Raw genomic sequence first — 22,228 nt, 5'->3', positions numbered from 1 at the left:
AGATCTGGTTCCTCCCCATATCTTGGGTCTCTATTTTCTTTGCCATTGGGATGTGCTTAGGCACAGGCGGCAGAGAATTGGGTTTTCCATTCCATGAAGCGTGGGAGGAGCAGTGCTGTTTCCCAAAATTACCAGCATGAAGGCATACATCATCTCTGTCTGAAGAGCAGCTGAGCAACTGAAACTAACTGTCAAGAGTAACCTGAACCTTTAATTGTCCTCCTTCAGCGAGTTGTTCTCCTGCACCACTGTGCAGGCACTATGTGGAGCAGCAAGTTCATGACTCAGAAAATGCTCACCTCTGCTCCCAAGCACACAGGCTTTTTTTTCTCACTGTCCCAGGCACGTGACAAGAGGATTGCCACTGCAGCACATGGAGGGCTAGTGAGTATTTAGGGTTTAAATACACTTGGAGACAGAGAGATGTGTGTGCTTGGTGAAACACTAGGACAAAAGTCTTCAATGTAGGCAGATTTTCCTCAAAAGGGGAAGTTAAATCACAAATGAAACATGAACTCAAGCCCGCTTCTGACCCATAGAGTGACTGAAAATAACATTCTTACTCAGCAAGCCTGATCCTTGGGAGTATCTATGGCAAAACTTGCTCTCCTGACAAATCTCTAAGGCTATTTCAATACCCCCATAATCCCGCCTGCTCTGGACTCCTGTCAGCCCTGTAGATCAATGCAGCTGCATGAGATGTGAGTGTCTTCTGCCTAGTGCATCAATGGCATCGAGTGCATCGACATGCCTGGAGGGAGGCAGGTGTCGGAAAGGGGACAGGTGAACCTTTGGAGCTCTTACTATTGGTATCAGTTGGGTAGCTAGAGGTATGCTTCGTCTTAGCTGAGCCTTAAATTGATCTAGCAAGAGGTGTTGTTAGAAAAAAGCAATGCTGTACAGAACTGCAGAGGGTAGTCAAACTAGAGGCAATTCATATGGTGACTTGACAGCTCTGCTATAAATCATATTTATAAACCATAAAAGCGGGCTCTTCCTGCATTCGCAACACCAAGGAGTCTGGGGAGAGCAAGCTTATTTATAAAGACAATAGTGCTTGGGAACAGGAGGCCGAGGAGAAGCCTCAACAACAAACTGAAGGAAAGCCGATCTTCCTGCTTTCACACATTCTCCTAGCTGGGAACACATGGCAGCACGGAGAGGCAGCCCGATGGACAACGGATAACCCCAGTGGGCTGCCGTGACCCCCTTGGGCCCGGCGGGGAAACGCCTCTCACACCTGATCCCACGCCTTGAGGAGCACACTGCCTCTCAAGGTGTGAGGTCAGTGTGGCAATGCCGCCCTTGGAAGGCCTCTCGGGCCAGCCTCTGGCCTCAGCTGACCCAGCTGGACAGGAACCATCCCCGGCCTGATGACCTTTCCAGAAGGTGGGAGGCCGGGAGAGAGAGTGGGTGCTGCCTCCCACCCCCCGGCTGTACCCCTCTGTGCCAGGGTCTGCAGGGCAATTTACTGGGCATCTCACGTCCCATGCCCGTTCCCCCCTCCGGCGGCGTCCGACGAGAACGAAGTCGGTGTCCCCCTACTCCGCCTCTCCCCGCCCCGGGAGGCGGGGTAACAGCGCGGGGCAGCCCTCGGCATCCCCGCGCGCGGGGGCTCCGCCGCGCCGCCGCCCCGCACCGAGCGCCCGGCCGGGGGAACCGGCGGCCCCAGCGCGGCCCAGGCAGCCGGCGGCGGCCCGGCTCAGCGGGGGCACCGCCCCGGGGGTCGCACAGCCGCGGGCCGGGCCGCGCTGCCCGGCGGCGCGGGGCTCCATCACCAGCGCCGCCGCCTTTGCCCCCGTCCCGGCGGGGTTTGCGTGACAGCGCCGGGCGCTTCCCGCCGCCGGTTTATGTAACCCGCCGCCCGGGCCGGTTATAAAACGCCGCCAAGGCAGCGCCGCCGCCGAGACCCTCGCCGCCGCCGCCCGGAGCGCCGCGGCAGCCGGGAGGTAACGGCGCGGGGCGGGCCCGGGCCCGGGGCGGGGTGCGGCGGAGCCCTCCGGCGGGCAGCGCTCCTGGCGCGGCGCGGCCGGGGCGCGGGGGGGAAAGCGGAGCGTGGTCGGCCGGCTCGGTTCGCGGCTCCGGCTTAGTAGCGGATCCGGCCCGAGGGGCGAGGGTGGGAGCCGGGGGGGCACTGCTTGTGAGGTGCTGCTGCTGCCTGAGCCTACCTGCAGGCTCTGCTACGCTTTTCTCACCCTCCTGTCATCCTGGCACGTACCCGCAGCAGTGGTGTAGCTTGCCGGTGCTAACCGGTAGCTTTGCAAAAACCCGAATAAAAGGATTCGTAGTGTAATGAACCCTTTCTGGACAGAACCTGTCCAGAAGAGATATGAGGTATACATGGCAATCAAATGTTCAAAAGTCTAACCAGGTCTTTGCCCCTGGTGTCACTGTCATCCTGACTTTTTTTTCCCCCTGGTCTGTTGTAAAACCTTTCAAGCATGTAAGCCTTCTCTGGCTGATGTAACCAGCATATCCTTTCTTGTTTCCCATAAGCAAGGCTTTCCCAGGGGTGACCAGCCTTAGAGTTCAGGATGTGTCCAAGCTAAACAACCCTTCCTTCTCCCCACCACTTTTATTTTACTTATACAGGAAAAAGCTACTGCAATTTCTTGCGCTTTAAGTGATAGGAAGAGGCAGAGAGGAAAGGGCAACTCCTGTTTCTTTAAATCTGGCTCTTGTAGTTCCAGTTTCTTAAAAGGATGACCATCTCTCTCCCTGAGAAATCCACTGCTTCTGCAGTGGTGCATATTGTTGGTCCTACTGGTTATCACCCTCTCAGTCCTGGGAGGAAAGAAGTGCAGATGGTGGGAAAAGGGTGATTGGTGGGATACATCAACCTTCCCACAAAACTCAAGTAACCAGCAATGAACATCTTTGTGGACAATTCTCTCTCTTAGCCAGGTGACTGCCTCGGCTTTCCGTAACATCACAGTAAACTTTTAGCTTTCCAGCAAACACCGTCATGCCAGCAGCTAGAAGGGAAGTAAATGATTAGACTAACTTATGTTAGTCTAACCTGTCGTGTTCAGTTTCTGGAAGGGGCATGTAGTAATTCCTCTCTTCCTTGCTGCAGTTGCCTGGAAAGGGGACACGAAAGTTTACGGCTGCAAGGGCACCTGGCTAAAAGGCAGGGTACAAGTTATGCTCAGGCCTTGCACAGGCTGCAGAACTTGGGGACTGCAGAGTTTCCAAGTTCTTCACATGGAATGTCAAGGCAAGAACTTTAAACTTTTTCTTTTTTTTTAAAGACTGAAGGGATCCAAACTTGGTCTCCATCAGTTACAGCAACAGAAAGGGAAGCAGCCCCTTGACAAAAGAGCTCTGTTGCTGTGACTAGTAAGTGAATCCATATGAATGGTTATACCCGTATTGATGTATTTCCTACTATGTAGGCCCTGATGCATGGACAGGGAGAACAGTTCCTTCCCTTTGCTGTTCACATGTCCTCCCTTTCACGTGCTCCCATCCTGAGCTACAGGGCAGCTTATCTGCTTGAACCAGAGTGTTTTATAACTTTGTGATTACAAATAGATACCTTATTTAATTTTCCTTAATGTACCAGTTTGTACCATGTTTTTCCTTACCTTGGGATGTCCCAGATCTCTCCCTGCGGGAGGGGGAAGCTCCTACTGTTCTTCAGGGTAAATGGTGCCTGCACACAAATCCAAATTAATCTTCCTGTTGGTAGTTGTGAAGTACCTTGACACTGGTGTGACTGAAACATGATAAGCAATGTGTAATTGCTATTTTAATCATATTGGTATCTCTGAAACAAACTTATGCCAGCAAAAAAGGTGCATGTGACTGGCCTTCATTTTCATAAGCACAACTGTTTTTCTTCCTGTGGTTCTTCATACAGGTTCATCAGTAGGTTTTCTCTGCTGGCTTTGTGGGGGTGTGAGGGGAGGTAAGCACGTTACACCTGAAGGAGGGGAGCACCTGAAGGAGGGGAGCTTGAGTCTCTTTAGCTTAAGTGGTAGCAGCTTGCATCTGTAGTCCCCACTGTGTTGAGCAAGATGGTCACCATCAGTGATAGGCTTGGTTTTTACCTCATTAGATGTTCCTTGAGCTGGCATCTCTTCAAGAACATACATGTCTCATTCTTAAAGGCTATGTGTATTGTTCTAAATCTGTGGGTTTCTATGCCCTTGGGGACTACTGGATGTCTTCCAGTGTGGATGTCCATCATTTTGGAAACTTGGCACGTGTAAGGATTGGTGTGGCGTGCGTGAACTTGCTTTTCCAAGACACTTTCTAGAGAAATCTTTGCTCGCATGCCTCCTTCCCTGCATGTTTTTGTGTTCTTTGTCTCAACAGATGGGAACTGCTCAAAACAACAGTGACCTCAAAAAACTCCATGCAGTGGAGTTTGACCTGTGTAACAAGGACATGATGGCAGACACATTTGATCACAGCATTATTTCTGTTGGAGAAGAGGAAGGAGCGGGCAATTTCCAACGTTCTCTTCCAACACGAGAGTCACTCCGATCCCCTCGGGGCTCTGTTGTGAGTTTCCATAACATCCAGTACTCCGTTAAGCAGTCCAGTGGATTCCTATGTAAACGGAAAACTGTGGAAAAGAAGATCCTTCATAATGTTTAGTAAGTTCTTGCTTAAGTAAAATACCAGAGGGTAGGAATTAATCTGCTGCTGTGAATCGGTGACCTCAATGTCACCTGCCAGATCCAGCTGTGCTGGTAAAGAAATGCCTACCCTCCTGCCAGTCTGCAGTTCATGTGAGCACTTTCTAATTTGCCTTTAGGCAAAAGAGCCAGGATATAGCTGGAGCAGTTTCAGTTATTGATCTGGGCAAATTAGGACCAAACTTGTGTGAACTCTTCTGCCACAAGATCTGAGGGTTCCCTTAACTATGGTTCAAGCTGCGGTGGGAGGAAATGAGCAGCAGAGAGCAGTTGCTTACTCTTTTCAAGACCCAGCTCAGCAGGGAAGACACTTAATTTCTCTCTTTTGTAGATTGCTTTTTATGTCCAGCTCTGGTTCTGTTCTGACTGGCAGTCTGGGACAAGAAAGGAAAAATGCTTATTGATTTCAGATTTAAGGAGAAGTTTTTAATAATATCTAAGTTTTCCTTTCAACAGCATTTTGTTCACACCTTAACCTCTACTATGAGCTGCATGTGAACAGTCCTCCATTTGGAAATAACTCTTTCCTTCTTCCAGTGGCATTATGAAGCCAGGCTTGAATGCTATCCTGGGGCCAACAGGGAGCGGTAAATCTTCGTGAGTACTTTCTTCTGCTCCTTCAAATGGGCAGTCAGCTGTGCAAAGAGGATTTGGGACTCTGAGGGTTGGGGAAGATGTGAGGGATCTGCAGGCTCAGACCTTTGTGTGCCTGTGAGAAATCTGGTGATGAAGTCCGACCTCATGGCCCTCTGCTGTCGGCTTTGCTGGAGTTCTTGCCCTGCAGCGGTGTCACACTCCTCATCTGCTCCAGTTGGTGGCCCATATGACTGCGGTCACCTTTGGTGGTGGCCTGAGTTAACATACCAGGCTGAACTGGGGTGACTGGAGCTCAGGTGTAGGCTCTGTTCTAGACCTGTGGGCGGGGAGGAGGGTAAGCTCCTTTGGGGGAAGGAGGGATGTTGTCCCCTGTAAAGTTGCTGCAGCAAGACTTCCTTGAAGATGCTAGGCCAAACCCCTCTCTGACCACTGACAGGAATATGGTGTAACGTCAGTCTGTAGGATGCTTTGGATCCTCACCCCAACTTGGCTGTGGCCTGGTGGTGGGATTGCACATGTGCTTGAGTTCTTTGGATGCAAGCACAGAGAAATACCATGCAGACTATCTCCAGCCAGCGCTGATGCTGTTTTCTCTCCCGCATAACCATGGTAAGAGAGCTCTTTATCACTCTCTGCCTCTAAGAATATCAGAAACTGGCAAATACGGCCCTTGTTCACACAGGTGTGTCTTTGTGGTGACCCTTGATCTTCCGCTCTAAGGAGACTGCTGGCTAATCAGGATGTTTTTCATCAGGGTGGTGTTTACTTAGCTAGCAGGCAGGCTGGCCTCTGCATTGGCAGTAAGGAAGATCCAGTGATACGTTAAAACAAAATTATTTTATAGAATTAATCTTAACTCTAGTCTTGTTTATACTCATTTGGATTAATTTCCTTGAGATCAAAGTAGTTACTTCTGTGCTCCCCTGGCTGGAGAGCAGACTGCAGCTACTCGGCAGGGTGCTTTTGTCTGTGTGCATTTAAGGTTAGCTGTTAATACGGAGACTGAGTTTATGTCTGTAGGGGGTTCACTGCTGTGAATTGTGAGGGTCTGTATACTACCATACTGCTGTAGCACACCTTGTGCTGGAAAATCCTGTATCTACAGGCTTTCTGTACAAAGAGCTAAAGCCCCCAGAGTAGAGGAAGCCCCTTTCTGTGCCCTTTGGTTTGCAGCATGCCATGAGCAGGCTGTAACTGCAGTCCTGGCTGGTGGTACTTATCCAGTCAAAGGCAAAAGCAGCTGTTATGGCAAAACCTAATGCCTGGTGTTTTTCTGAAGTCTCCTAGATGTGCTGGCTGCCAGAAAGGACCCAGCAGGCCTGTCTGGAGAAGTGCTTATAGATGGCATCCCACAACCTCCAAATTTCAAGTGCATTTCAGGATATGTTGTACAGGTGAGTAACTGCCTTCAGTGGAGACCTGGGAGCCCTTGAGAGGGAAGACTGCATAAGACGGGCAAAGCATGAACTACTAGGTTAGGTAATTTTCAATGATCCCTACAGAGTCTAATTTGATAACTCAGATGTTACAGTATTTAGTATTTTTCTGGGATACGGAAGACAAGAGGATGAAACTGTTACTCCAGCCAAATCAATCATGTAGGTGTTTGTCTTCCCAAAGCCACATGGATGCCCAAACCACTGGGATACCGCGGCTTGTTCTTTGGGCTCTGCCCTGAAAGTACTAGCAAGGGTTTAAAAAAATAAAAAGGTGAGGAAAAAACCCACAACACCCAAATTCTCTTGTTGTAAAACTCAGAAGCAGTTCTAGCTAGCAGAAGTACCTTCAAGCTATCAGACAATAATTCTAGGAAGTAAATAGATCCCTGCTGTTCTTCCTCTGATTCTGGCTGGCTGGGACAGAGCTTCATTCCACTCAGAGACAGGAAAAGCCAGCTGAATCTGTGGAAGTGGGTGGAGGCCTGGACCAATAATAGACCCTCAAAGCCCTGGGGGAGCTGAGAAGGGGATTCTTGGCAGCCATATAAGCAGCCAAATCTGGAAACCATCCAGGCTTCTGACTGCAGGCAGATGTGAAATAGGCAGCTTTTCTGAAAGTTGCCAGCTGGGGGGCTCTGAGAGGATGCATGTGACGAGACTGATGCTGAGTCTTGATCCTACAGGTCAAAGATCCCCAAATCCTCAGTGTTTCATGAATGGCCAGGAAGTTTCTTGCAAGTGGTCCCAGTTTGAGATATTTGTCTCTCAAATGCCCAAAGCAACCCAACTTAACCTTAAAATGATAGGCAACTAGGTGAGACATTAAATGGTCTCTCTCCCCTCCCACCCCTGTGCAGTACTCCCTAGATCAATAAAGATGGCCCAAAGACTACAAACAATACTTAAGGCCTAAATACATAAATACATACGTAATTATAGCATCAGTTTTATGCAGATGAGCATATAGACATGCTAATTCATGTCTTATCCCTATAAAACTGCCGGTGGTCTCTCCGCTCATGCCTTGCAAGTGAGGGTGTCATGCCACAGTTGGTTACGTTTGGTATTAAGGTAGCTTAAATTCATAGTTTAGTTTCCAATGTGGTGACCCAACAGTTGTATTGGTGGATCTGAGGATGGGGAATGGGACGCTAGGGTGAGAGACTGAGAGTGTGTGGAGAGAGAAGTGATGGTAGGAAATTCCTAAACTAGCTTTGGCCGCAAAGCCAGTTTACCGTTACACTACACCCTGAGTAATGTCACATACTTCTAGCACAGCAGCATGTTCAGTCTTCCTCTGTTAACTCCAGTGCCATGGTTGGCCGGCACATCCTTTGCGCTGCTGATCAACTACATCTGATGTGGAAGGAGTGCCAAAGCAGGCAAGAATCTGCTGCCCTGCAGCTTAGGGGCTGTGTCTTCCAAAAGGGCACTAGATTTGAAAGGTGCCTGATTAACAGGCATGTTTCTCAGCAGCTGCCCAGTGTTGCAGCCCTTCTCCCATCATATGGTGAGATGCAGAATTGGCTCAAATATCAAAGCAGGGGTGATGGAGAGGCATGGAGCTCTGGATGGACCTGACATCAACTCTGTTTGGCTCATGGTTGTTACAGGTTGGTGTAGGCTGCCCAGATGTTTCTCAACTGGACAGATTTGATTCTTACTCAGAATGCACATGACTGTTGAAGCTTTTCTAAAGGAGCAGCCCTTAGAATAAGGTCTTGTGCCCAAGAGTTATAGATAGTTGAGACATGGAAAAAATCAGGAGCATCTTGGTGCGATACTCTTGTTTCTCTGAGGAGCTGCTGCCAGCAAGGAGCTGGGGAGAGCTCCTTGTTGGAAGCTGAACTCAGCAGGTGCTCTGGACCACAGCAAGATAGGGCTTGTAACTGGGAACAGAGCTGACTTGGGTGACTCCCTGAGTGTCTCTGCCTTGAACACTGAGCACTAGCAACGTCCATCGGCTTCAGCTGGACTGGCAGAAGTTTAGATCTTTACAAAATCAGCTACCTGCTCTGCTTCCCTTTGGCTGGTAAGGAAAATGCACGTGTGGTACAAAATGGTACTGTCTGCACTTGAACTCCTGAGCCTGAAAGCAGGCTGAGGTGGTGCTTAGTGTAAGCTAGGAGCCTGCAGAGCTGCATTCTCCCCTTGACTGCTACTGAGTGACCTTGAATTTCATGTCATGTAAGTTTTGAAGCAGGGATTGTCCCTCACTCCAGTTTCCACTATGGTCCACAAACAGCTTTTCCAGCAGCTGTCACTACAGGGACTCTGGTGCCCAGTCAGGTAGCTGAGAAGAAGGCTTTCCAACTGTCCATTTGTACTGCTTTCAGGATGATGTTGTCATGGGCACAATGACGGTGAGGGAGAACCTGCACTTCTCTGCTGCCCTGCGACTCCCCAGCTCCATCAGTGTTAAAGAGAAGGAAGAACGAGTCACCCAGATAATCAGCGAGCTGGGATTAAACAAAGTGGCTGATGCTAAGGTGAGCAGTGAGAATACCTTTCTCAGAAATCATACTACCTCTGGAAACTGAACTACTTGACTCTGCACAGTATGGTGTACATAGTGCATCTACACTAAGCTAAGCAGGAACCTGACTAAACCATACTGCACACAAGAAATCAGTCTCCAGCTCAGGAGGGAGCTTGGAAAGAGGTATGTTTATTTGCTACCAAAAGAGGAAGATGTTGGACCACATCCAGCATGTTGTATAAGTTCAGAGGAGAAAAGGTCACCTAGTCATAGTGCCTTGGAAAACTGCTCAGGCACTTCCTGGCTTTGTGGGACAAGACAGGGAAATTGTTTTTACAGTGCTGAAAACTGTGAGGGATGGAAAGCTGGGCTGTGATGGAGAATTTCTGTGCAGAGCTTGTTCCTCCCAGCAGCATTTTTACTCTTACTTTACTTTTACTTTACTTACCCCACTCTTGAGCAGCAGGTGAGCTACCAACAAAAGGCATCCCTGAACACCAATGCCATCTCTGACTGCTGTGGCCTCATTCCTTGTCAGTGTCATCCTTGTTCCCTGAAGTCATAAGGTGCCTGGTGCCTCTGAAAATCAGGCTCTGCTTACTGCTCCACAGTCCCTCACGCTGAGTCAGACCCATCATCTGCTTCTGGTCCTAGAGTTCACTAATAGGACTCTGAAAATGAAAAGTGCTGCTGGGTGTGGAGAGCCCTGAACTCCAGAGCATGCACTGACCAGGTCTTGTTGCAAATACTTGATTTCTTCTGCTTGTAGGTAGGAACCGAATTGATCCGGGGAGTGTCTGGAGGGGAACGGAAAAGAACCAACATTGGGATGGAGCTCATCACAGAACCACCCGTCCTTTTTCTGGATGAGCCAACAACTGGTCTTGATGCCAGCACAGCCAATGCAGTCCTCATCCTTTTGAAGAAGTAAGAGTCAGTTCTTCAGGGCTCTGCTGCAATTTTGTTGTCAGCTCATTAGTAAAAAAATGAATGCTGTTATGACTGACCAGCTACAGTGCTTTTTTTTTAAAAAAAAAAAAAGCTAGACAATTAGACTCAGAAGTGGTAGTAAATTCTGTATTTGGATCTTGTCCAAAGCCTTTTGAAGTTGATGGGAACCTTTCTACAGCAAGCATTGGATTGGAGCCCAAAAAGCAGATGTAGCTTGGACAGCTTCCCTTTGCCACAGAGAGGGGTGAACTGGGAGGTCAGGCCTTGTAATCATAATTTCTTGGCCTTCCAGCTGAGTCTATTACAGAGTCTCTTCCTCCACTCTGGCAACGGCCTTGAACTCAGATCAGACTTCACCTGCAGATTTACCCTCAGTGCCCCCTATGTTTTGGAGATGAACTGTCTTCTGGTACAAAGAGGACCAAACAAGGCTTATTTAATGAGAATGAGTTCCTAACCCTCCTCCTGGGTTTGTAGCATGTTGTCTGGTTTTGCTTGGGGGGACATTTTGCTCTGCTGTTTGTGGATAGAGGTCTTTGATCAGCGAGGATACTTGTTGGGCATCAGTGCAAAAGCCCGTGAAAGAGTGTCTGACAAACCTGAAGGAAAACTAGTTCTGACTTTTCTAGAGAGTAAATCTTCAGCAGAATAGCCAAGAGAAATCTCAGCTGGCCAGACTTCCACAGCCTGCTATGTAAAGTCTGGTACTGCCACTGAGTGCAGTAGGACTGTTCCAGTTAGGTTGAAGCCTGGTATAGAAAACATGTAAGGAGGGTTTATACACAGCCGTGGCCTCAACCTTTGCTAGCTACAGACAACATCGTACTTTGTCTACCCGGACTGCAGTGATGGTCTCTTGTAATGATGGGTGCTGTCTTGAAGGTCTTGCAGGCAGCATCTGACACAGTGACAGAGAAGGGGGAACTACAACTTTTCTAGGTCGAGACCCTGAGAAGTTGACAAGTATTTGTCTTGGATTTGGATACTTATTTTTTGCTGGGCTTAACATGACCTTTCTGAAATGCAAAGTGTGGTGTATTTGAGAGATGTTTTGTTTCTATTTCAGGCTGTCAAGAAGAGGGAGAACCATCATATTTTCCATCCATCAGCCCCGCTATTCCATATTCAAGCTGTTTGACAGTCTGACATTACTAGCTTTGGGAAAGGTGCTGTACCATGGTCCTGCGAAGCAGGCCCTGGAGTACTTTAGTTCTATTGGTAAGTCTTCTGTGCCAAGAGCAAAGGCAACTGGCTAATGCGTTTAATCTGTGGGTAGATTCTTACCCTAGCACTGGATAGCAGTCCTGTGCTGTTTTATCACTAGGATACTAGAGGCTGTACACATACAGTCTGGACAGTGTTACGTTAGAACAGCAAAAACCAAAATGATAAAACCAAAATTTTCCAGACAACAGAGAGCATGGCTCTCTCCTGCCTTTGTTTTGCCTTGCATCAGGACAAAACCACAGAATCGCTTGGACGTTTAGAAGCACGATGCACAAGAGACAAGATGACGTTTGTAGTTCCGCCAGGCCTAGGTGGCAGACCCAGTGGGTTTTGAACCACAGCCTGCAGATGGGCAGCAATCTGTAGGGGCTGATCCAAGAATCTGCTCTAGTCTGAATGCAGGTGGGCGACCAAGAGGACAAAATCATGGTCTGTCTTAAGACAGGTTAATAATTGTGCTGTTGGGTGGCTGCCCCCTGTCCAGGTAAGCAGGGTGAGGGTTTCTGACTGTAATGGACAGAGAATGTGGAGTGAATTTCCCATCTAGTCTAGATGCAGACACATTGGATTGTAAGCTTCCCCTGGCTTTAAGGGAGATGCTTTAACCAATCTCACTACTTCTACTCCTCCTCTTAGTATCCCACCTCACTTCCTTTCTCACAGGAATGCTATAGAATAAGCATCCTTGCTTTTTTTTTTTTTTCCCCCCTTTCCTCCTCATCCCAAAGCTAGAACCATATTATAAGAAGCTGCTCTTGGACAGCCCTTCCTCTTCCTTGTGACCAAGGAAACACAAGCAAGAGTTGAGCTTCTAGAGCAAGCATCTGAGGCTATAGAGCAGACATCCAGCAACCTCTACTGAGGAACTGTGTCTTTCAGAGTGAGATGTGGTTGAACAGCACTGGGAAGGAGGCAAGAGTTGTCCATGCTGAGCTGTGTAGAAGCAAGTTACGGATTTCTCCTCACCTAAGATCAGGGAAGAATAAGCATCTTTGAAGCTCTGTATAGATACCTCACATTCACCATCTCCTAAATCCTGTCCATTCTACTGCTGTAAACTAATGCTCATGGAAAGCAGTGAAGTTTTCTTGTAACAGGGTTGTGGAAGAGTGATATAGTATTAGACCTGACCTTCCAAGCTGTCCTCTGAGCAATACAAACATGTTGCATGTATGTTTTTTGGGTTTTTTAAAAGGATATGAATGTGAACCCTTCAACAATCCAGCTGACTTCTTCCTTGATATCATAAACGGTGATTCAACGGCTGTGGCAGCAAGCAAGGAAGATCACAGACCTGTGGACACAGGAAACGGTAAAGTGTGCAGGAGAAATCCACTGTTGGCTGGTGTAGAAGGAAAGTTGTATGTGGTGATGGCAAGCTTTTATTCACTGGGTTTCCTCCAGTGCCCAAAAAGGGCACTTCATTATCTTTTTATTTTTCCTACTAATAGATATACTTTGCTTTGGGCTTCTTTAAAGAGCTCAGAAAACTTTTAAAAGGGATTTTTTTCTTCTTTCAGTAATATAGGAGAGCAGTGATAAATATCAGTAATTTACAAAACCTATGTGGGAAAGACTGAAAAACTAGAATTGCTTAGTCTCAAGAGACAGCTGAGAGAAGACAGTTTTCAGTCACATAAGAGGCTGCTGCAGAGAAGACAGGGTAGATAGGCTAAGGAGTAATGGATTTCCAGGGCAGTGAGAAAGATTGGAACTAGATTAGAGAACAAACTCTCTAACAATATAGTTAGTAAAATGTTGGGAAATATTTGTTTGGGGATGCTATAGCATATCCATGACTGAAGGATTGTAAGGGAACAGTTTTCGTAATGGTGCTTTTTGAGGATGGGGAAATGGATCAGAGCAAACATTGACTTCCCTAAAATTCAGTGAAACAAAGGTTTTCTGGTGCCTCATTCTAAGAATACGGCCATTTTTGTGCCACAAAGAACAGGCAGATTAGCTAGTTTGACTAAAACTGTAGGGAAACGCTCTCACTCAAGCTAGCTTCTTAAGCTCAGAGCTAAGGTTTGAACAATTTGAATTCTCTGGGCATTCCTGCTTTTTTTATTCAGCCTCCAAAGTGGCTGAGCATGTTGATGGGCCATGTCTGAAGGTAGGGTTCATGGGGAATCACAAGCCATATCTTGTCTTTCTCACTCAGAGGTGAGCAGTGAAAATGGAGTGGCAGAAGTTAACATGGACAGCAGTGTGGTAGATGTGCTGCACCAGAAATATCTCAACTCCAGCCTGTATCAGAGCACAAAGGAAGCACTGGGGAAAGTGGAGCTGAGACGGGGAAGCAAGCAGAGTGTATCCAAGCAGGGGCATGAGATTACCTATGCAAATGGATTCTTCACCCAACTGTACTGGGTGTCCAAGCGTTCCCTGAAAAACCTCATCAGGAACCCACAGGCATCCATTGCACAAGTAGGTAACAATTGCTAAAAGTCTCAGACTCCCTCTGCTCTCAGTCCTGCAATCTGCAGTTTGTTTGTAGGACAGACTTTTGTTTTCAAAGGCAGCTAGGGAAACAGGAAAGTCCTGTGCCACTGCCATTTCAGTGGAGTGAGATGCCCAGCTACCTTTGTTGCCTTTGAAAAAAATCTCCATTTTAGTTTAGCACAAGGACTACTGCACTGAAGACTGGGGAGTGGGGGGAAAGGCTCCATTCTGTGGTTCACATGGGGAACTTCTAGGGTGACGTTAATTGTGTGCCTCACTTAAAATTTTAAGCTAGGTTATTATTTGAGTGTGCTTCTACCAACCTTTCCCAGCCAAAGAAGATCAGAGGAAGGAGAAAAGTGACGAGGATAAACTCAGAAAATTTGCCATAAGGCTTTTAATTTTGTGTGTCATAGGTATACATTGACTTACAACAGCAAAGTTTTAGGCAGGTGTGAATCTTAAACCCTGCATATGCCTTAATAATAAGTTTGTCCCTATTTACTTATCTGAAGGACTCTCTTCTCCCTTTCTTCTTTCCACTTTTAGATTGCAGTGACCATAATTCTAGCCTTGGTTGTGGGTGCTATCTTTTTCGGTGTAAAATTGGATCGAAGTGGCATCCAGAATAGGTAAGTTGGAAAGCCACAGCTTTGCTCATTTTTCTGTCTGTAGCAGACAGGTTTCAGCCACAGGGAAGGCCTTGGGATCCACTTGGACCACAAAGGAGGGTTGGGTTCACAAGCCTCAATGCACTGCAGCATGGTATTGCTGGAGGTCCTAAAGGGACCCCAGTTCTGTCAGGCTCGCACATATGTACAAAGGAGATGTGAAAGGGAAGATAAAGGAATAAACCTGGTTTTACAGCTAAGATCTACAGTAGCACAATTAAATATCTCCATTCTGTGGACAGAGACAGAAAAGCACTGACTTGATGGTATGATGATGTCTGAGGCTGCCAGTGTTGATCTAGGCTGTTTCCTCACTTTTTGACTGTTCTGTTTTGCCTTCTAGGGCTGGATCCTTGTTTTTTGTCACCACAAACCAGTGTTTTTCCAGCGTCTCTGCAATTGAGCTGTTCATCAGAGACAAGAAACTATTTGTGTAAGTAGTGAGGCACTTAGACTGTCTCATACCCTGGAGTGAGGCAGGGGGGGTATCTTACAGGCTAAACAAAGTGATTTCCACCAAAGACTTGATTGCTCCCTTGCAACACCAGATTGTAATAGTAATGCTAAATTGGTCTGTAGAGCAGAGAGCTGAAATGCTAAGAGGTGGGGGAAGGAGGGGAGAAATACAATGCTTTTACTTGCTTGCTATGTCACAGTTTATTAAGACGTGCTTTTCCTACCCACTTTTGGTAACAGTTCTTTTTGAAGTCTGCATGTGAATTCTGCAGGCTGTGAACCCTGCCTGCCCTCTTGCTGACAGGGTTGAAATGCTGTCTTGCAGTGATCCTAAAGTGGTAAGACTCTGCAAAGACAAAGGGAGAGTTCTTGGAAAAGCTTTGCAAGGGATGCTCAGATGAAAAGGGCTGCTGGCTGGCTTACAAGAGCTCCCTAATAATCAAGCGCATCTCTCTATCTATCTATCTATCTATATATATGTGTATATGTGTGTATATATATATGTCTCTATATATATGTATATGTGTTTGTATGTGTGTATATGTATGTAAATGCATGTGGTATATTATATACACACATGTACATATACATATATGTTGAAAATGTAGTTTGGAATAGCCTCCAGCTCATGGGATGAAAGGGCAAGAGACAGATCCTAGGCAGCAAAGAATAAATTGGAGATTTGTGCCTGGAATGCATATGTCCACCCACAGGTTGCTCAGAGCAGCTTAATATTGCCCCTAACAGCTGCTCAGGAGTGAATTGCCCCCACACTGACATTTCTTGCCAGTCTGCCCTGCTTACCTGCTTAGCTTACCAGCAGTGTCAATGGGGATTTTGGCACCTCACCAATTAAAGCATCTTTTCATGAGCTCCATTAAGTAGCAAAACAATCATAATGAAATTTAATTGCCCTGTGAACTGGAGGTGAGTTGATGTCCTAAAGGTGTTTTCCCATTGTTGGGTATCATTCCTTCTCCCCTGGAAGCAGCTGTATGAGTTAGCTGTGGATGAAATGTTCCTTCAGTTAATAGCAGTCTAATACTTCCCCATGCTCTTGTGTTAAGGATCATTCTCTTTGAAAAGACATTTAGGAGCTTTTTTCCAATACGTTACTTAGCAGTCACATAGCCTTCACTTTCATTCACTTTCATTCACTTTCATTCACTTTCATTCACTTTCATTCACTTTCCTCAGAGGGCTCTCAGTATGACTGCAGGGCCTGTGAGATAGATCAGCCCTTACTTTACAGAGTGGGAAGTGATAGCACAGACAAAATAAGCAACTTGTATATAGAGAAGGAGTCAGTGGTAGAGAGAACAGAAACCGAATCAGGATAAACCAGACACACATGCTGAGCCTGCTTCCTAGATAACCTCTAAACCTGTACAACTCCCCTCCTTCCTGTCCTCGCAGCCATCAGTACACCAGTGGATATTACCGTGTGTCTGCCTACTTCCTGGCCTTGATGATAGGAGATCTGCTGCCCATGAGAACTGCTCCAGCCATCATATTCTCATGCATCAGTTACTGGATGATTGGTAAAGAATTGATGCTTTCATTGAACCTGTCATCTTCCAACACATTTGATTTCTGACTTAGCCAGAGTTTAATTCCTGTATCTATAACATGAAACTAGTTGAACCTTCAACTGATTTAAGTGCTTGGCATCATAACTTTGGAGGACTCTGGGGCAGGGGCAGAGACACCAGCAATCTAAGACAGAACCTGCTTGACCACATCTTTTGGTAATGCTCTTCGGGCCTTTGGAGCACGCATAGTTCCTGCCAACTCCAAACTTGGTCTTTCTTCCTGCTTTCCCTGTCTTGTATAGGAGTCCAAGGGTACCCCTCTAGAATTCATAATGTGGTTGTTTACTGGACTCTTTCCTTTCTGTTTTTTGACAGGATACCAAGCTGTTGCAGGCCGGTTCTTCTTCTTCATGCTGACCCTGGTACTGGTGTCCTACACTGCCACGGCCATGTCTCTGGCTATCAGTGCTGGGATGGATGTGGTGGCTGTGGCAAATCTGCTCATCACTATTTGTTTTGTCCTGATGCTTGTAAGTATATAAGGGTGTGTGTGCTCCTTTGGTGGAGGTGAGGAAGCAGCTGAGACAGGCTGAGAGGACTGGGTTGAGCTAGCCCTAAGCAGGCTGAGAATCCACAGTCCAGTAGCATGTCAGCCCCATGCCTGTGATTTTATTGTCACTAGTCAAAGATGTACTTCTGCCAACTTGTAATCTAAGGGTCAAATCATTCTCAGGTGCAATTCAGTAGGTATGATGCCACCAGGGCTTTGCATACAGTGTGCCCCAAAAAAGTGTTTGGTTCTTTTTTTTTACATTGTCCTTACAAAAATTGATTTTAAAAATCTGTCATTTCCAGTATTAGAAATCTAAGTGATCAACTAGATCATTTAAAAGGAAAAAATCTTGAAATAAACTTTAGATTGATTGATTTTATTGCATTAATTTTTGTTGCCCAGTGGGATTAGCAGGAGCATACCCTCTCTTTATTAAATTCAGTATTGCCCCTGGGTTCCAGAAATTACTTCAATATTCTTCTTCAAGGACTTCTAAGGAAGACAGCAAGTGAGAGAGAAAGGAATTTTCTCATTGATACTCATTGATACTCATTGATACTCAATGACTACTCATTGATAAGGGATGTGAATTATTTTCCAAAGAGATAATGTTAATGATGAAACTTCTTGCCTGTGAGACCTATCAAGTGACCTTAGAGTAGAAAGTACCTTCTGTCAGGTGATTCCTGGTAGCTGTCTGCATACATATTCTGAGCCCACAGTGCATCCCTTATTCTTCGATTTTTAACTTAAGCTGCTTTTGCAATAAGCTAGGTGATAGTGTATTGCTTCAAGTGCTTGCTGTGGGTGAGAAGTGTGCATGCGTAGTGAAGGGCAGCTGATGTACACTAAGTCACAGTATATAAGGAATGGCACATGCACATCCTGAAAGACAGCAGGGTAAGCACAGAAATACTTGCGATGAAGCACAGCCTGAAGCATCATGTTTACCTATGAAGTGCCAAGAAGAGCAAACCTTGTTCCAGGCAGGAGAGAGCACAGATAAAAGATGTAGGTCAGAGCAGAAAGCTGAAACAGTAACAGCCCTTAAGGCTCTCTGTGGTTTCCTTCTTGTTTCTCCACTTCTTCATCTCCCAGTCATCCTTCTTTAGCCTCTGGCTATCTCTACCACAGGGACACAGTCCTCTAGAGTTAAGAAGTTGTTGGCATGCATGCTTTATCTCACACGTGGATGTAGAAAACCTTTCTGACCTCTTTGCAAGCAGTTCAACTCTCTAGTTTTGAGTGTGCTGTTGGGCCAGCTGGCTGGGACTGCTGCAAGGTTTGAACCTCATGCCTGTAGGCACAGGCACAACAGCAGTAGGAGGTCCGTCTATCCCAGTGCACCTCTGCTGGGCAACTGCAGCATCTGTGCAGGAATGGCATTGTTTGCAGTAAACAGAGTTTGTGACTCATTAGTCTCTTCTGTTCTATTTCAGATCTTTTCGGGCCTCTTAGTAAACCTCCCTTCTGTAATGGCCTGGCTGAACTGGCTCAAGTACTTCAGCATCCCCCGATACGGCCTCACCGTGAGTAGAAAGTAGGATTGGTGTCTGTGAGTAGTGTAGCCACACTGCTGCTTCCTGGAGAGGTTTTGAGTATAAATTAAGTTCTCTTAAAAGTCAGATTTGGTTTCTTTCCTTGCATAAACATGGTAAAAGAACAAACCAGCCAACCCCAAAAAGGAAGCAAAAGTTAATCTCTGTGTGAGAGGTGGAAGTCTCAGAGACCAAACAAATCCTTTGTGCCACAAAATGAGTGCTGCTTGGACAGCAGCAGAGCGAGCTGTCCAGTGAGGCACTAATTCCTAGCCTGAATAGTTGATCACTATGGTTTAGAATAAAGTCAAATATTGTATGGCCTCTCCAGAGACCGTTTGGGTGCCCAGTCTGAGGTTAATGACTATCCAGCTGGTTAAAGGATTTACCGTAATGCCTGAGTGTCTCAGTCTTCAGTGTGGCTTCCTCTGAAGTGAAATATGACTTACTGCCATTTCTGAATAATAAGAAGCTGGGGTACCAGAAAGCTAAGGGTGCAGCTGCTTGAAACACAGTAACTAGGCATAGCAGGTCACGCACTGGTCACAGGTGGGAGTTGTGCTTCCATCTCCTGTCTTCATCCTGGCCAAGGCTATTTGGGAGGAATAGTTTCCTACCTTTGAGTAAAAATGAGTGAAATGAATGCCGGAGCTGGTGCAGGGTGGTGTGGGCAGGATCATGTTGACTGGCAGTGGAAGAGAAAGGTAGGATCAGGGAGTGGGGGAGATGTGTGACACCTCCCCTGTTTGGGTATCACTGAGGTATTTTATCAGTGCTGCTGAATGTGGAAGTGTCCCCTGAGATTGCAGTTAGCCCAGGATGCCAGTGCAGGGGAACCCTTCCCCTCTTGCCTTGGCTGACTGTGCCATCTGCTTCAGTGTGCTGGTGCTGGGGTGTCTGCATGCAGCCACACGGTTTTCTGGGTCAGTAGATTGACCCAGATGAAAGTGGATGAACAGAACTTCTAGCTGGCAAGACAGAAACCCACCGCTAAATCACTGAAACATAACTTTGAAGGCAAAGACTCGGACACCAAACCATCCTGCATGTACAACTTGGAACAGTTCCTCAGAAAGGCAGTGATTAAGAGCTTCAAAATAAAAAGGAACATAAACATACGATTCCAAGAACAGTGATATGTGTCTAATCAAGTTCCTTGAGGTGTTTCAGTTTTAGCACCCCAAATCACTAACTCTGTAAAAATCTGATGTCTGCCTCTTTCCCTAGGCTCTTCAAGTGAATGAGTTCAGAGATCTCTACTTCTGTGGTGAGAAGAATCCAAATGTTACAGCGTCTGTGGGAGATACAGGCAGTTGCCCCCCCGATACTTCAGGAGAAATGTAAGTCTCTAACTCATGGTGGTTCTTGGGCCTGAATTGTGATGGCATGCTTAAAGAGAAGTCTGACTGTTTCAAATTTTTATATTATTCACAGAATAACCACTCACAGGCCAGTCTCAATAATATGTCCCAAAATAATATATTTTAGGATTATATAGTAAAACTTCACAATTACCCAAGAGTGAAGTAAGGATGAAACTTTACTCCTAAAAATAGGCAGATGAGATAAATGAAATTTTGTTTTGGATAACCTAGCCCTGGCTTATCAGTTTTCTTAAACAAACCCAGGGTCACTTAGCAATGGAAATGCAATGTGTGGACAGCTACAAAGTTGTTGAGAAGCAGTAGACCTGAGATCAGAAACATGCCTGCCCCTCAGAGCTTGTTTGTAAATATTAACCTCCCTGCAGATATAGCAGAGAGCCAAGGTATCTCTCTCCCAGTGCTACTGCCCCATTTGAAATACTCTTGACTATTGATACCTTAAGTTGCAGGAATGCAAGTATTTCATGACACATGCTAGAGGGCTGGCAAACTGAGGTTATTGCAGGGAACTGTGCTAGAGCACTGTTTCCCCAGCTTTTGGACCCCAAACCCCTGCTACGGACCTCCAATGATTGCTGTGTGAAACTAATGCTTTTGTACTTATCATGGTTTAATGTGGTTCTGAGGTTTACTCATAAATTGCCAGCTATCTATAAACAAGAATTAGGATACTACTGAAAAATGATGAGAACCAGAGATCTAGATTTGTTCCTTAAGCTTTTTTTAGTGATAGGTTATGAAGTTACTCTATTTCTGTCACCTGTTTTGCAGAGTTAAGGGTAGAAGAATCTTTGTGGAATGGGAATAAAAGTAACTACCTGAAGACTTGCACCACATAGTAATACCAACTTCTGCCTCATGCTTTTCCGCAGGTGTTCGGGTGAAGCATACCTGTGCAGCCAAGGAATTGCACCTACAAACTGGGCAATGTGGGAAAACATAGTGGCTCTTTTCTGCATGACTGTTATCTTCCTTATCATTGCCTATGCAAAACTCCGGTTTATGAGGAAGTTCACATAGACTCCTACATTGCCTTGCTCTGCAGCTTCTCCGGTCTTAAAACTGTAAAGCTTGTTAGGGCCTACTGGAGATTGCCAAAAGATTTCAACTGACTGTACTGGACTTCAGATGGGAACCCTGTCCCCTTGTTTCTGGAGCATGATCTCCACATGATTGTATGATTTTGGTTTTTAAGAAGAAATGCATTTATGTACATTGCAGAAGTGATTTTTTTGTAAGAGAATATAATTCTCATAATTCCTTAGGGTACATATCAAACTCTATATTGTAAAGCATTACTCTCCTGTGGCCAACTTATACAGGAAATGTTCAAAGGGAAACATTTTCCTTTGAACACATGAGCTTCTCCATCACAAATGGTATAAGGTGATGATGGCATTTATGCATTGATGTGTTGCCCCTTGTTAGCCCCGGTCACATCTGAGGAGAGCCAGAGACCATTCCCAGCGTGTTGGAGATGCGTTTGAGTTTGAAATCAGTACAGGAATCAGTGCTCCTTGCCAAGCAAGAACAGCTGTACTTCTGTTGGCTTCTCAGTGGAAGCTACTTGCAGAAACAACTTTTGCTTGAATAAAAACTAAACAGCAGTGGTGTAAGACATCTCATCTAAGAAGAGTGAGAAATATATACTCTTGTAATGTAAAAAAACCACAAAAAACCCCAAACCAATGCCTCCCCCCCCCCCCCCCCCCCGGCAAAAAATATTTACTAGTTAAGAAGAGGGGAGGAAATTCCCCTTTTTTTTTTTTTTTAAATAAAAATGTGTATACTTAGCAATTATCTTTTTAACAGGCTTAATCTATATATCATGCTACTTATACTACAGACTGAAAAAACCCATGCAGACACTGCTGTTGCAACTAAAGCAACGCTTACCACAGTCACCACAGGACAGACTGGAGCATACAAGCAGTTATCTCCTCACCACATCATTAGCAAAAGCAGACCTGCTTTTAAGCTGCATTAAGACCCTCAGATGCAAGTGGGCCAGCTAAGCCAAAGAAAAACAGCCTCAAACACAAGGCTAGAGAGTTTGCTTGCGAGGGCTGGGCTAGCAGCAGCTCTTGAAACTGGCCTGCAGTGTGAAAGTGCTGCTGGTGCTCTTGCAATAAATGGTTCAGTCGTGGTGTTAGAAAGGGGGAAATTAAACTGAGAGCGCAGCCACGTCAAGCACAAACCATGTTCTTTCTGTGCTGCTTCACTGCCTTTTACAGCTGGTAAAAAGTAAACTCGTGTCACGTTTTACATCTCGGTATTTGTGTTTCTCCCCGTGCCGTGATGAAAGCTGT

The 22,228-nt window shown here is 46.1% G+C and overlaps 1 protein-coding gene across 2 annotated transcripts; it reads left to right on the top strand.

Moving 5' to 3' along the window:
• The first annotated feature begins 1,597 nt into the window (after positions 1–1,597).
• On the top strand, positions 1,598–21,132 carry LOC142411296 (broad substrate specificity ATP-binding cassette transporter ABCG2-like). 2 transcript variants are annotated; one of them, XM_075504989.1, is made up of 16 exons: positions 1,598–1,949; positions 4,321–4,604; positions 5,184–5,243; positions 6,523–6,637; positions 9,019–9,171; positions 9,931–10,088; positions 11,179–11,330; positions 12,535–12,651; positions 13,504–13,769; positions 14,334–14,416; positions 14,799–14,888; positions 16,328–16,452; positions 16,819–16,973; positions 18,436–18,525; positions 19,762–19,874; positions 20,792–21,132. In XM_075504989.1, the coding sequence occupies exons 2-16, from the start codon at positions 4,321–4,323 to the stop codon at positions 20,937–20,939; spliced, it is 2,109 nt and encodes a 702-aa protein (XP_075361104.1). In that variant the 5' UTR covers positions 1,598–1,949; the 3' UTR covers positions 20,940–21,132. The 2 variants fall into 2 exon arrangements, with proteins under 2 accessions (XP_075361104.1, XP_075361105.1); XM_075504990.1 differs by lacking the exon at positions 1,598–1,949 and adding an exon at positions 3,315–3,910.
• The last annotated feature ends 1,096 nt before the right edge of the window (positions 21,133–22,228 follow it).

This window comes from Mycteria americana, chromosome 6, assembly GCF_035582795.1.
Source record: "Mycteria americana isolate JAX WOST 10 ecotype Jacksonville Zoo and Gardens chromosome 6, USCA_MyAme_1.0, whole genome shotgun sequence".
NCBI lineage: Eukaryota > Metazoa > Chordata > Aves > Ciconiiformes > Ciconiidae > Mycteria > Mycteria americana.
This window is presented reverse-complemented; position numbering and strand designations above follow the sequence as displayed.